The sequence below is a fragment of the Formica exsecta genome, unplaced genomic scaffold (assembly GCF_003651465.1).
Source record: "Formica exsecta isolate Colony F162 unplaced genomic scaffold, ASM365146v1 scaffold245, whole genome shotgun sequence".
Lineage (NCBI taxonomy): Eukaryota > Metazoa > Arthropoda > Insecta > Hymenoptera > Formicidae > Formica > Formica exsecta.
In genome coordinates, this window is record NW_021849727.1 from 274,269 (window position 1) to 288,976 (window position 14,708).

The 14,708-nt window shown below is 34.4% G+C and overlaps 3 protein-coding genes across 6 annotated transcripts in view; 2 read left to right on the forward strand and 1 right to left on the reverse strand.

Annotated features, from left to right (window-relative positions):
* LOC115236183 (importin-13) overlaps positions 1–140 on the forward strand; it is a 13,988-nt gene extending 13,848 nt beyond the window's left edge. For all 3 annotated transcript variants that reach the window (XM_029808471.1, XM_029808473.1, XM_029808470.1), the window contains one exon: positions 17–140. The gene's annotated coding sequence lies outside the window, so the exon portion shown is untranslated. The remainder of the gene's footprint in view (positions 1–16) is intronic.
* A 1,033-nt stretch (positions 141–1,173) lies between these two features.
* LOC115236182 (5'-3' exoribonuclease 1) lies at positions 1,174–8,980 on the reverse strand. Of its 2 annotated transcripts, XM_029808468.1 has the most exons (18): positions 8,761–8,980; positions 8,102–8,539; positions 7,513–7,957; positions 7,172–7,422; positions 6,941–7,101; positions 6,477–6,859; positions 6,012–6,304; positions 5,654–5,940; positions 5,301–5,577; positions 4,876–5,145; positions 4,571–4,731; positions 4,126–4,502; positions 3,660–4,048; positions 3,504–3,590; positions 3,253–3,426; positions 2,871–3,107; positions 2,333–2,800; positions 1,174–2,256 (listed from the first exon to the last, which is right to left on the reverse strand). In XM_029808468.1, the coding sequence occupies exons 1-18, from the start codon at positions 8,833–8,835 to the stop codon at positions 2,077–2,079; spliced, it is 4,953 nt and encodes a 1,650-aa protein (XP_029664328.1). In that variant the 5' UTR covers positions 8,836–8,980; the 3' UTR covers positions 1,174–2,076. The 2 variants fall into 2 exon arrangements, with proteins under 2 accessions (XP_029664328.1, XP_029664329.1); XM_029808469.1 differs by lacking the exon at positions 3,253–3,426.
* A 168-nt stretch (positions 8,981–9,148) lies between these two features.
* LOC115236188 (cholesterol 7-desaturase) overlaps positions 9,149–14,708 on the forward strand; it is a 7,776-nt gene continuing 2,216 nt past the window's right edge. Inside the window, 4 exon segments of the mRNA XM_029808478.1 lie at positions 9,149–9,844; positions 10,266–13,381; positions 13,719–13,903; positions 14,419–14,585. Coding sequence (XP_029664338.1) covers positions 13,295–13,381; positions 13,719–13,903; positions 14,419–14,585 — 439 coding nt within the window. The 5' untranslated portion in view covers positions 9,149–9,844; positions 10,266–13,294.

Genomic DNA, 14,708 nt, shown 5'->3' on the forward strand with positions numbered 1-14,708 from the left:
ATATTCTTTCATACAGATTTTGCATTTGTTTGAATTGTAAAATATTCATGGATTATACAAGTATTAAATAGCGTATCAAATATAGAGAAATGTCTCAGTAGTGTCACACATGATGCAAGATAAATCACGATAAAAAAATATATATTTAATATATATACATATAGTCAAGTGTCCTTGCTTTGTATTATATAATCGCGTCATCGAACCATAACTTTCGGGGGAAAAAAATAAAAAAAAGGAGTCGAGACCGAACGAAACAAAATATCTCAATATAATTAGTAAAAGTGTGGTGAGAGTGGAGAATATAATTACAAGTCTGAACAGAGAGTCTACTATTTAGATCCGCTGCCCGCCGCCTCAATTTTGAAAAAAAAAAGAAAAACTGCCTATTGCTCCCATATCCTACTTATGAGAAAAGATATGCAGTCATAAATGTATTTTTTTCTTTCAGCAAAGCATATCGTCTGTTTATTGACGATTCTCTATGATATAAATAATGTAATTTGTATAAATGTTCGATATAATTCTTTTCTCTATGATGATAGATCTGGAAAAAATATTTTTGCTGACTCACGGAGAGAAAGAATGGAGGGAAATTTTTTAAATAATAAAAAAGTAAATTGAGGAATTGTCATATCTTTCCGATTATATCATTTTGATTTCAAGTTAAATCTCTTTCGAAATTGTTACAGCCGAGTTTAAGAGAATTGTCCAAAGGTAATTCAATGAACATTTATGCCATATCGAATATCTTTTTCATTATCATGATAAAAATATCAATATTTATATAATTTGTGATAGGAAGGGTTTTAATTTGTGTGTACATATCTATAGGATTTCCCACACTGAAGAAGGTAATTGATAAACTATTACATATATATACAAGATAGATAAAAAGTGGGGAAAATAAGGGAGAGAGGAAGAGAAATTTTTTTACTGATCTATTAAAAAATCGCTATGAGAAATGAAAGGAACACATAAAAATAATTCAAAACAATGTTTGAGATCATTGTAAAAAAAATATATTCAGTAATCAGTTATGATTTGCTTTATTTTACAGTAAAATTGAAACATCTTGTTAGAGTTTATTCTATTAATTATTTAATTTTGATTTGTTCCTTGCTGTAATATAGAAAAAAGAAACACAGAAAAAATTGTCGTGGACACATGTTGTTATTTGTATATTGTTTAATATCACTTTCTTATCTTATGTATGTAACATACATATGTTACTTGCATAATGTTGCCTATCGAGATACAAATCATATGCTGCAATAAAAATAGATGTCTCGCTGCTTTTTCTAAATCGCGCATAACTCGTTATTAAATAATAAATTAAATCCATTTATGCACAAACCAATGTTATTTAACGAATTTGAATTTGAATTTTTTCAATAAAGTTAAATATAGTATAAACTGATTGTCATGTGTGTGCGCATGATACATATGTATTTTAATAAAATAAAACCTTAAAAAAAGAGGAAACATATTATTATCAAAATCTTTACGATATACTTTTGCTTCAAGCTTTTGTGCATACCATTTAAATTTTGTAACTTTTTTATAGTTAATTACGTAAAAATATCTGAATAAATAATTTTCGAACATTCTCATAAAAAAGTAAAATAACTCATCAACACACATATAATCATAAAGTATTCTGATAATATATCGTGCTAATATCAAAACATAAAAATTCATGAGTATAAATGATACACATAGCTAATGCATAGCAAAATGTAAAAAAGGCAAATTAAACAATCAACTAACTTTCTCACTTACATTCTTTACATATGTTACGTATATAAGTTCAAAGTATATACATTTGATTCGAGAAAAAGAATCTACAAATTATTACTTGGTGTGATTATATCTAAGTACGAAAAATGTTCAATGCACCAATGTGTAAAGTCTTTGCAACAAGAGATAAACTGGCCCATTGGAAATCTTCAAAGAAAATTGCTCGTTTTTATTATAAAATGTAGAAAACGAACGCGTGGTGGGATTTCGGTATTATCTTGTATGTACATATATAATTTGCAAAGTTATCCCATCTTAAAAGACAGAATAGATTTTTCACTGGGGAGGTTCACCGCCGTTTGATAACGGTGGTGCACCGAATTTCGCGGCGACGCGCGATTTCCTAGGTTTGGACGATTTTCCCGCGTTATATTGCGGCTGTTGTTGCTGTGATTGTTGTTGCCGTTCGTTTAATGTCTTTTCCCTGACTTTATTTACAACCTCTTGTTTTTCTTTCTGCGTAAGAAATTGACGATTTAATAATTCGAGTTGGGGATTGCATTAAGAGGCGATATAACTTTTATTTACAAACCTTGGGTGACGTTTCTTCTTTCTTCTGCTGTTGCTGCTGCACTTTAGGGCTCGAATTCTTCTTGGAATTTGGATTGGTTTCTCTTGCAGCTTGTTTTACACTGGCGTTTCTGCTCTTTTTCTGTGCTTGTAATGGCACGAACGTGGTACTATTCTTAATCTCCATCTTCGGTCCATTCTGAGGACCCTTTTGTTGTCCTTGTTTAGTTTGCTGTTGTCTGGCTTGGTTATACAACGCGGTTTGTCCGAACGCTGGATTTGACGGCAATTTCTGGTTCCATTTCGGGTAGAATATATTAGGCTGCATAAGTAGATTTTGCGGAAACGGTGGCATTTTCGGAGGTCCCATGGGCATTATAGGAGGTCGGATATTTTGAACCCAATTACTTTGTTGATTATTATACCATTGTGGTCGAGGTGTCATTACGATTTTCGCATCATGTGTCGCTACTATACTTAGATTTAATGCCTAATAATAATAATAGTTATATTAATACAAAATACAAGATCGATATTAATTTTTTATACGTTTATCGTACCTTATATGCTCGTTTTGCAGCACTTTCTGTGGCTAGTTCGTGAGTGATGCAAGGATCGCCCTTAAAAACTCTTGCATGATCTATCATAATGTGGGCGCTAATCAAACCCGTTTTTTCATCGATGATATAATTATACTTTGGTATGCCAGCTCCGCTATACGAGAAATGTTGTAATAATTGTGTGCTATACCAAACTGAATGTGCTCTCTCTTTTCTTTCTTCCGTTCGTCGGGCGTGCTAAAAAAATAGCAACAACAACACACATTTCATGTAAAAATTATTAAACGAATATACATATAATTGTTCCTTTTTTCTGTATTACAAACAGCGAACAACAAATCATATACATATATATAGCACAATAGGACATAGATAGACATACATCAAACATTTGTTGAACCAAAGGTGGGGGATTTAATGTTTGATCTTTTTGCGAAACTGCCGCTTTCTGAAGCGTCATCGCGGATGTAGAGTGTTTGCTCTGTTGCTTATTTGTTTGCGCATTTACATCGGGAATCTTTAACATAGCTTTCAAGAATGCGCTAGGATCTTGTGGCTGTTTTTTGGGGAAATACAGTGATTGATCAAACATATAATTTTAGAACATACTAACACATATCCAACAATATTTACCGATTGCATATTATGATTGTTGCTGAATGGCTTAATCTTTGTCATCATTGGATTCGATGGTATTTTCTCGGGCGGTCCGTTCGGTTTCTATATCATATAGCAAATATTTACAAGATTCATGAAACAATTTCGTAAATTTATATCACTATATTGTACCTGTATCTTATGCAAATCGTCCCATAGCGCTTGAAATTCAGACGTTTGATTAGGTGGTGCGTTCTGGCGGGAATTTTGAGGCAATGCCGCGTAAGGCACCGTCTTTGAGTCTGATTCTATCATGTTTTGTTGTACCATTATGCCCAAACTAATGTCTCGACTTAATTTTTCGAGTCCTTTTTTTGCGAGTTGCATTTGCGGATACGACTTCGACGATTGATCGTTCTTTTTATTAGGAGAAGCTGGATTCGCGATTTGTTTGCGGCAATCTGCCGATTCGTTTGCTGGATTCCCCTGCTCGTTTCTTTCGCCAAAGCTGATATTTATGAAGTCCATAGCTGCCAAACGATAGCCGCGAGATGCAGAGCAACCGCTTAATGTAAGTCCGCCTGTAGTATATAAATCGTTAAATAGAATATACCGTAAGTTTTTTTTCGTATTTCAGAAAATTATGTGCTTCTCTCACCGATGAAAGGCTGGTCAAACAAAACGTCGTACATAATGTCCGTTGGATTGTTCGCCTTTCGTATTCCTATTATAACACCCTTAGCTCCGAGCGGTACGCTGAAACCGCTTCGAACGCAGCATATTCTGTCGAATAAACGATTCTGGGAACTCGGATCAGGCGGCACACTACGCAAATGTAATCCTGGCTTGAAGAGCAATTGTGGTTTTACTTGTATAAAGACTACTTTGGTATTCTGAGTCTTTAGGTATTCCTCTGTTTCTTGCTCGATCTGTTTCACTAATTCCATTTCGACGATATCCATGCCACAGGCACGACTTTCTATACCGTCCAATTGTGTTTTCAGCCATACAACTGTATCTTTCAGCTCGTTTGATCTACAATGTCATGTATTATGTACAGATTTTGATAATATAAAGTACAGGTAATAAAATACACAATGTACCCCTTGTCAAATAGCTCCTCTTCTTGGAAAATGTCGTTTGTTACATTTTGAGCCAAACGTTCGAACAAGTTGGGACATTTCGTCATATAATTGCGAATCAATTCAATTGCTTTTGCACTGTACAACCATTGACTATTTTCTTTTCTAGTGTAACCAGGCATCTTTAAAAATTTTGATGTATTAGACAGAGATAAAAGAAAATTGATCCACAAAATTGTATGCATAATGATACATTAGTTACATCTATATAAAATTATATTTAATAATGCAAATGTCAAATTTGTTTGAATAACAATTTTTCTCACCTCTTCATTCCTTTTATTGAACTTTAAATTCAATCCAACATTATATTTAGCAATTTCCTCTTTCGATGCTTGTATAACATAAATTGTTCCAGTAATTCTACTTAAAAGATGACTACTTATTCCAAGACGTTGTGCAGCAATACTGCCATGCATATATCGAGTCCTCTGTTGCGCATAGGCTTGTTTAATGACCTCAAATGTTGGCTCCTTTGTAATCTTTATAGAAATTTTGATTCTGCGTGGCTTTGGATGGTCCTTATATTGCATAACCTGTAAGTTCATAAAATGCTCTTGAATTTAAAAATTGTTTTTTCAATGATTTATACAAACTTAATTAATTTATCAGATTAGTTATCATTTCGATAAATTTAACTATGAATTCTTCCAATAATTATTTTGATATATATATATATATGCAATTGTACCTCTCCCATTGCACCATAATAAGGATGTCCCAACATGAAACAGAAAGTGCCTGGTACAAAAATATCATGCATAGTTTTATAAACCGGTAGTTTTTTGCTGTAGACAGAAATGTTTTTAACCACAGTCTGATAAGCGTAAGCCGTGGGAAAATCGCTCCATTGTTTCTCGATCGTCACTTTTCCCTGCACACCGAAAATGTATTTGTTTCCCAAGTATGTACGGGCGTAAAATAATACGTTCGTATCGCCTATGTCTATTCCAAGACGCGACATATGTCTAAAAACAAATATTATATGGTTATACTCTTAATACCATTCTATTATTAATGTTATGTTAAAAAATTTTATCTTACGTGTCTCTGATTTGTTTCTTTTGTGTACGCCATTCCACAGCTAACAAATCCTTTACGACTTCCTTTTTCAAATTATTATCACTGTAACCCTCTAGTGGATTAATCAAACTGAATTTTACATCGTTATCAGCCACGCCAATCACGAGAGCCTCCTTCAAGTGAGGCCATCCGACATACACACTCTTCCCTAATAGTTCTGACGCTAAGGTCGTTAAATTAGGTGCTTCGTTTGATATTATACTTAGGATCATATTTTCTCCCATTGATGCCTGTTGGAATACTTTGACCTGAAAAGACACTTGTGTAACAAACTGTTAAGAATCGAAGCAATATTGAAATTCAACAACGACATATGTACCTTTGCTTTTTCTAAATGCGCTGTATGTTGTAAATGCCGCAATATAGGAAATCCCGGATAATAAACATCGAGATTGAAACCCGGGGACAATCCTCGAACTAATTGTTCTCGCGGCACAAAAATTTCGTCGCGGTTTATTAAAGTTAACTGAGCACAATTGATAAATTCCGGAAAGTATGTTGTTGCCTTCTGAACACTTCGGATTGCATCATTATATGTATATAGACACATCGATCCATATTTGTTTCTTGCTTGTTCCTCCGCTGTTAATTTCGATAAGTGTGGCTCCATAGCTATCAAACAAATGAATACAGAATAAAGAGATTTATGTGCTTAATTTATATTCATATTTTAAATATATAGAAATTTTTTATAATAAAATGTATATAATTTGAATATCAGTGTTTCAGATAAATGTCACATATCTTCAACTCTCTATCGGATAAAGAGAAAAATATTGCTCACCAGCCAACAATAGCTTTTCGTCAATGAATGGAATAAGCACAACTGCTTCCCATTCCTGTTTTTTTCCATTTAGATCAGTTTTAAAATCATGTGGGTAATAATTTATAATAGGAGAAGACTCTTCTATCAATAGTGATTGGAATGTTTTTGGTAATAGATCTTTACTATGTGCAGGTAACACAGCTAATAATTGTTGGAAAGGTAAGAATGGCTCTCCCAATTCAAATTCTAATTTCAAATCCTTAAAATCTTTTATGTCTGAAATATATGGGGCATAATGATGTGGATAATACCATGACCAACTACAACAGCCATGATAATAATAACGTAAATTCCATTGTATTGCTCTGACATAGCCTTCAGCTTGCGAACGTAAAACTTCTCTAAAATAATCCATGAAAAAATGATGAAATTACAATTTTACAGATATCTCGTGTAAAATTATATATAATACTAAAACTTACGCATCAACATTTTTGTATTCCAATTTGTTCATATAATAATCTCTTTTATGTTGTACAAATTCCATATTATATATATCACTATCAGATTCGTCATTTATCATATCCATATCAACTATATAGTCACTATCATCTTCATCATCATCATCAGAATGACCTAAGGACTGTATTACAAAGTTATTATTTATCTATCTCTAAAATTAGCAATCATTCAAAAAACACTTAAATAAGTACCATCTCTGTAGTACTTTTAATTAGAGCATCTAAATCTTTATTTTGTATTTTTTGCGGAAATGCAGTTTCGTCATCTTCCGATTTCTTGTATACATGACGTTCAGTTTCATTGGGCCGTCTGCCTGTTTTACTTTCAAAATATTTTAAATCGGCATACTGTTCATTAAATTGTTCTAAGTCTAAACGACTAAGTTTTTCCATAAACTTTTCAAAACGATCCAGTTTTAATGTTCCTGCTTCATTTATATAACCTAGAGTAAAATAATATTACTTTTATTCACACACAATAATATAAAATATATATATTTTACTATATTAAAGTATTGACAAATTAATTGAACCTTCGAGTGTTGGTAATACTTCCATATATGCACGGTACAGAATTGGCAGTGCACCGTTTGTAATATGTAAATTTGGCAAATGGGGAATAAAATCGTTTCCCACGAGAAAACCCATTAAAACCCAGTCATCGATAATTTTCTCAATGTCAAATGGAAAAGATAATTTGTCTTTGATTGGTGAAAACTCATGCTCTATATATTCTCGTAAAAGTGACAAATGAAGAAGGCAGAACTTTGTCTCCTCAGGAGTCATCCTTACTTGTTGTTTACCAAATTTGACCTCCTCTCTTAAAAGAGAGAAATTTGGCTCATGAGAACAGAGACCTAACATTATTAAATCAGCATCTAGACCATATAAACAATGTCTGGAATTACAGTTGTAATCTTTGCTTGTTTTCATATATCTTATATAATCCATAATTTTATGCTCTCCTTCTCCAGGAACCTGAAACAGTAATACTTTAGTAATTTACTCTATTCTATCAAATAATTGTTTTCACCTATACACATATATACATTATATTCGCTACAGAGAGAAAACAAATTATATTAGTTTTCTCTGATATATTACAATGTCAAGGAAAGATACCTCAGATCCACTGAACAATATTTTACATTTCATCCAAGTATCATCCATAGAAATTTTATGTTCAACAAAACGTTTGAGCTGTTCGCCAAGTTTAGCCATAAAAAGTGTTCCTGGGGTTATGCAATTTGAGTCAAATCTCTTTTCCTTGGGTATTTCAATACCCTTTGCTTTAGCTTTAGCCTCTTGTACTTCTGCATCCTTGGCAGCTCTAAATCGTCGACCCCTCTGCTGATTGATTTTAGCTCTAGGCGCTACACCATCTATCGCCATGAAGAACAACTTTTGTGGGCGTATCATGTTGAATAACACTTCTATATAGTGAAATATGTTTTTAAAAATATCCTCCTCAGAAATACGGAAACAAACATCATCATTCGGATGTGAACATGTATGTATGATACCATTCATATCTAAATATAAATAATCGAACTCTGGTATCTGGAAAAAACAGACAATTATTGACAAAAGTTATTTTGCACAGAACTATATAAATTATTAAAAGTCTCGCTTTTCTTACTGAATGTGTAGTGAACTATTTAAGAGAAGGTAAGCTCTTTGCTCCGCATCATGAAGAAACGATGCGGACGAACAAAAAGACAAGAAGAAAGATGTTCGTTGCTCGAAGATAACATTGTACTTTTCTTTTTTTTTCCAAATACCTGATGTTCCTTTATGACCTCGCTGAGGCAGGGATATCTCTCGCTTATGTATCTAAAGAATTTCGGCACACCCATCTTGAGATCTCGTTTGAACGTCGAGAGTAAAAAAACGCTCAACTCTGTACCGTCTATCAGGCAAACTACGCGTTTCCTTGTAAAGTCCCGTCTTTATCAAAATTAAAAGTTTTGCTCGCGGATGCGCTATATCAACTTTGCTTCAACGATAGCTCATAGTTTGTTTGTTATACATAGATGGAAAGACGAGCACGAAATTCTTGGACCCGCTTTCGCGCTAAAATACAGTTTTCATTCAATGATACGCAATTGGCTGTCGAATAGAGAATTCCTACAGTCCCGAAAGTTCCTCTATTCTATAGCCAATCGCGTGACATCGTGTGTTTCTTCCTGAAAAGCAGCTTTTTATAGTAGATTAATTTGCAGGATGAGCAACAATAAAATTTCTAACTATTTATGTAATCAGAAATTTTGCTATTGGTCATCCTGTGTGAACATTTGCTCGAGATCGTATTTCATTACGGCAAAAAGGCGGTAAACATATTTTTGCAGTGGAGAGAAAAATTGTCGCGTCTAATAAAAGATATAGCGCATAATATAGCATCTCCTTGTTGAACATTTGATCGGTGATAGACCTTTTTGCTCCACTTCTTCGTAAGTACTCTGTAAGTTGGAATATTTTATCTTTGAAAGAGAGAGTATAAAAACGTTCTTTAGCATATGTATGTGTACGTAACTGAAAACTATTGCTAATGTGTTTCATTTGGCTCACGGATTTTAATCTGGCATCCGATCTTAAAATTCTTTTCGAATGAATTCGCGAACGAAAAAGAAATAGAGAAAGTGCATTGATTAATCAATTATTTCTAATCGCTAGCGTTACATAAAATTGGAATCGGTAACGGTAGATTAAAACATTGCCTATACACTAAATATTCTCTCGAGAAATATAACGGTTGGAATTCAAAACGGTAACTCATCCAATACAACAGACATATGGATGATATAACGACAAGAAAATGTCTTCGTAATGAAATTTGCAGAGAATTGTTTACAAATATCTCATAACGTTTGTATTTTTATTATAAATTACAATATTTATCGTCAATTATACAGGATGTTCGGAAGGTATATAACTATACACTTATTTCAAATATTAAAAAAAAAAAAAATTTATCGAACAACGAGATATAACTTATGAATTTTATGTGATTATCTTGGAAAATTTTGCGTTAACTTGAACGTTTTACATCACATAATGACACGTATAAGGTATTATACGTAATTATATAATTGTTTATTGCTATTAATTTACGAATTCGTAATTAAGAAATATTTCTAGTTTTTTGTACATCTTTAGTAAAAAACAGTGCATTATTATTTAACTGCTAACAGCATTCTGTGTATATATAAGATAAATAAGCATCATAATTTTTATATTATAGCACGATATATGAATAAATAATTAATTTTTTGTTTAAATGTTAAAGGTAATCAATTTGACGGAGGCGTTCTTACATCGGAGTATCATCCTTGGAGCTTGAATTGTGTGGCTGTTTTATATATATGCCCTTAAAGACATCTCGCAAAGATTATTAAAGGAAAGTTATTCGAATGAAAGCGACAAGGCGGTAAGCATGTTCCAAGTAATATATTGAAAGATGATCTCGCCCCATGTTCTTCGGCGCGAGAAATGACAATTAAGCACTTTCGAGCTTTACGCATTGTTCAAATATTTTGATTATTGCCACGCAGCATATGACACGCGTTAGCTGTCTTGCAGCTTTCGATTCCGCCTGATACGGGTTCTGCGAGCGAGCGAACGAACGAACGAAACCGATCTCATTACCGTCGTCTCACCGAATAATATTACGCTGCGGCGGCGCGAAGCACGAGTGTTAGAATTTTTCGGCCACGGGAGAGAGAAAGAAAAAAAAAAGAAAGAAAGAGACGAGCATCTTGATAAAAGGGAAAACGCGTCATTTCGTGAATTTACGAGGCGATTTTATCGTCACCGTCGATCTCGCGCCGGGGAGTTTCTTGTCTTGGTATACGTTTGAATAATTAATCCGTTCGCTCCACGTATATCCACATCAGGGATGCAGCGCGTTACCACCTCGAGATTACGAGACCGTATACTTATCCGGTATGCTTAACATAGTCGGTGACGGACAGCGGCCCGACAGATTTTTAAATTGCAAAAGCGGGTCGCATCGACCGAGTATCCTAAACCTTCTCGCTAAGGGATACTCTACCTTTTGATTCTGGATTACCTGCGGGCAGAGGTCATTCGCTTTTCCTGTTTTTTGATTTATATCTTTCGAAACTTTATCGATTTCAAAAGATAATGGAAACTAATTGTTTATTGAGAAATATAGACCTTATATATGCGTTACTTGACAATGAAAGAAGATTTATGATGCTTATTTTTCATTGAAACATTAAAATATAAATTTTTGAACGGATTCTTAAGTGTCAGAATTGATTCTTTCTGTTCTATTCTTTCTTGTTCTTTAGGAAAATACATCTTATATATATTTCGTATGAATAATCATTTACTCTTGCTATTTTTACTTAACTTTCTCGCTAAGGGATACTCTATCTTTTGATTCTGGATTACCTGCGGGCAGAGGTCATTCGCTTTTCCTGTTTTTTTATTTATATCTTTCGAAATTTTATCGATTTCAAAAGATAATGGAAACTAATTGTTTATTGAGAAATATAGACCTTATATATGCGTTACTTGACAATGAAAGAAGATTTATGATGCTTATTTTTCATTGAAACATTAAAATATAAATTTTTGAACGGATTCTTAAGTGTCAGAATTGATTCTTTCTATTCTATTCTTTCTTGTTCTTTAGGAAAATACATCTTATATATTTCGTATGAATAATCATTTACTCTTGCTATTTTTACTTTACATGATTATATTCGTTTATAAATGTCATTTTTGTCTGGATAAGACATCAATAATTCTGCCATATATATATTTCTTACTTGTCGTTTTTTTCAAAGCGGAAAATTTTTTTGCTTCTTTCTACTTTTCCGCTGGATACATCGGCTATGCTTTTCTTTATATCTTTATTCATATTTCGCTTCGATAATGCCGATATTCTTTATATAATCATTTTGTTCATACGATACATGTCGGATAATGTTCGAAAAACGATACCAACGTTTACTATTTCGCAAGCTAAGGATTTCGGCCAAAGAAGACGAAGGGGGAACCAGAAGGAGGAAAGGATAGATGTGTGCGTGCTGTCAGTCATCGTCACTGATGACACTAGTAGCGCGTTCATGAGAAAAGATACACCGGGGAAAGGAAAATATATATCTTTCGCAAGAGAAAAATAAGAAGAAGAGGAAACATTCGTCCGTGTTAGCGACGCAAAACCAGAAACGTTGGAATATAAATGCGAATCCCCGTGATTCTGTCCGCTAGAACCGATATGCTAAGCGTATGGACGGACGTATACATCGGCGAGCTTGAAGCATTGATCGATATACAGTCTCGATAAAAAGAGACACGCCGGTCGGCTGAAGAGGACGATGAAGAAGCGGTTGAGGTGAAAGAGGAGGATAAGAAGAAGACGAAGGGAACTCGCCGCGGTTTTAGATCCGATGATATAGGTGGCATCGATATATAAGCCGCTCGTTGACTCGTCGCGTCCTCCGCCCGTGGCCGGGCATACATAATCGGATAACCGTTTACGTGACACACGACGCCGCCGAGCTCCAGCCCCGAGTCAATCGCGGCGCTTCGAAAAAGAAACACGCATTTCGGGAGAACACGACGGAACGACCGGCGTATATAAAACCGCGAATGAACTTTCCAAGTGTTTCAATTGCCCGAAAACTTTTATAAAAGTGATTCCATCGATGGTTTCTCCTTTTCCATATCAACGCGCTTTTTTTCCCCTCCCGAGCTTCTTTCCATTTTTGTGTATATATATATATATGCGCACTCTATGTATTCTCTTTCTTTCCCTTTCCCTTTCTCCGACGCGTCTTCCTTCTCACGTACCCTCTGGATCCATCGCGTTCTCCAAGTCTTCTACCTCGCTGACTCTCCCTCTGGCTGTGGGTCTCTTACACGCATTGCGTTGCATCGCTTATACTGATGCACACGCATGTGTGCGCTTACATATTAACTAACTAACTATACCGCAAGTTATCTTTCTTTTTCTCCCTTTCATCTTTTTATCCTCTCGTCCTGTCCTTCCTCGGACAGGAGTCCTCCTAGCCCTTTTTTTGTCCAGCTCCCGACGAACACGCGCGTCCTCTTTGCCGGTAGCTTCTTCCTCCTCCCCCCACACCCTTTCAACCCGTCTAACTCTTTCTCTTTTTCTTTCTAACCCCCATCTCCTCATCATTTCTCGTCATCGTTTTTACTTTGCACGCTCCCGTTTATCTTCCGTGCACACGCGAGCGGAGCCAAGAATTGCAAGGTGTACCTGTCGGGATAAAGGAGTCGAAAGAGGGACACCGTGCGAGCGTGACACCGGGAGAAGAGACGATGCTGGAATGGTACATCGGGATTGCGACCACCATGCTGGTCTTCTTCATCTACTTTGCGTATTTCTTCAAATTCAACTGGGTCAGAGTGAGTAGTAATCTTTTCGAATGACTGCACATGCAAGCATTTTTTCTTCAATATTAAAAGAACAATTCTTAAATACAGCAACAGTATTAGCTAAATTGATTAAAAAGTTAATTAAAAAATTAATATTTGCAATTAGCATTTGAAATGCTTATCTTACAATTATATACAATTTTTAGAGAAATTTCTTTTTTAACAATCAGAATATAAAATAAAAGGAGAAAGAGAGAAAGAGAGAGCGTGTTTTAAAGATAATTAAATTTTTTTTATTAAATAAGTTAAACATTTTTTTTTTTAATTTATGCGGCATTCTCTAAAATTAGCTTGATATTTATTAAAGGACTTGAGGAATGAAGGTAGAACACGGACCGACTGTGGTGTTTATATGAGATCCAGAAATCGGAAAGTGGGTAAACTACCACCGGTATATCCGAATGGATGGTTCGCTTTGCTCGAGAGTTCGCAAATAAAAAAGGGCCAGGTGAAACACGTATCTGCCCTCGGAGAAAATTTTGCGGTCTTCAGGTACGTCAGAGGGTGCAAAATTTCTTTTGACAGACATCGAAATTCAACGATTGTTTAACCGCCGCTGTTCTTTAATCGTTCTTTATTTTTTTATATTTTTAGTACTATAAATACTGAACTAACCAATACGTACATTAATGTCGATAATTTTGACATGCATTACATTCTTTCTATTATTTATGAATTTAAAATTAGAATGCATTAAGTGTGTACACAAGTTGTGATGTCCATTTTATATATCATTTTGTATATAAAGAGGATTTTACAAATTTTTTACATATTTAATTTATTTATTAGGTAATTATATTAGGTAATTATAATTTAATTAAAACACATTACCGTTAATTCAATGATTTTTTAAAGTTGAATCAGAACATTCGTATTGTTTGAATTATCTTTTTCATACTGATATTTCTCCGTGTTCAAAGTTTTTGAGAAGGATTACGCGATCTCTATATTTAAGAAGTTAAAATAATCTATACTATTTATTACATAAGGTTTTCAATTTCTTAAAGAACCGAAAGAGGCGTCGTAAACATTTTGGATGCGTATTGCCCACATTTAGGGGCAAATATGGGCGAGGGTGGCCGTGTTAAAGGGGACTGTTTGGAGTGTCCCTTCCATAGCTGGACATTTCGCGGGGAGGACGGTCGCTGCGACAATATACCTTATACCGAAAAAGGTAATTAAAGTTCACATATATTTTTATAGTTGCGCATGCCGATATTTATTTACTTCTTCCTATTTCCGAGATGTACTATGTTGATCAAGGCTGGATGTTTTTGTACCCTGAAACCGCATTCCT

What these genes read in the sequence shown, in the direction of transcription:
- LOC115236182 (XM_029808468.1), bottom strand. Translation starts at nt 8,835, where the DNA reads ATGGGTGTGCCGAAATTCTTTAGATACATAAGCGAGAGATATCCCTGC. An exon ending in CGAAAAGCTATTGTTGGCTG is followed by an intron (nt 6,305 to 6,476) that starts GTGAGCAATATT and finishes TTTGTTTGATAG; the next exon opens with CTATGGAGCCACACTTATCG. An exon ending in AAGAAACAAATCAGAGACAC is followed by an intron (nt 5,578 to 5,653) that starts GTAAGATAAAAT and finishes ATTTGTTTTTAG; the next exon opens with ACATATGTCGCGTCTTGGAA.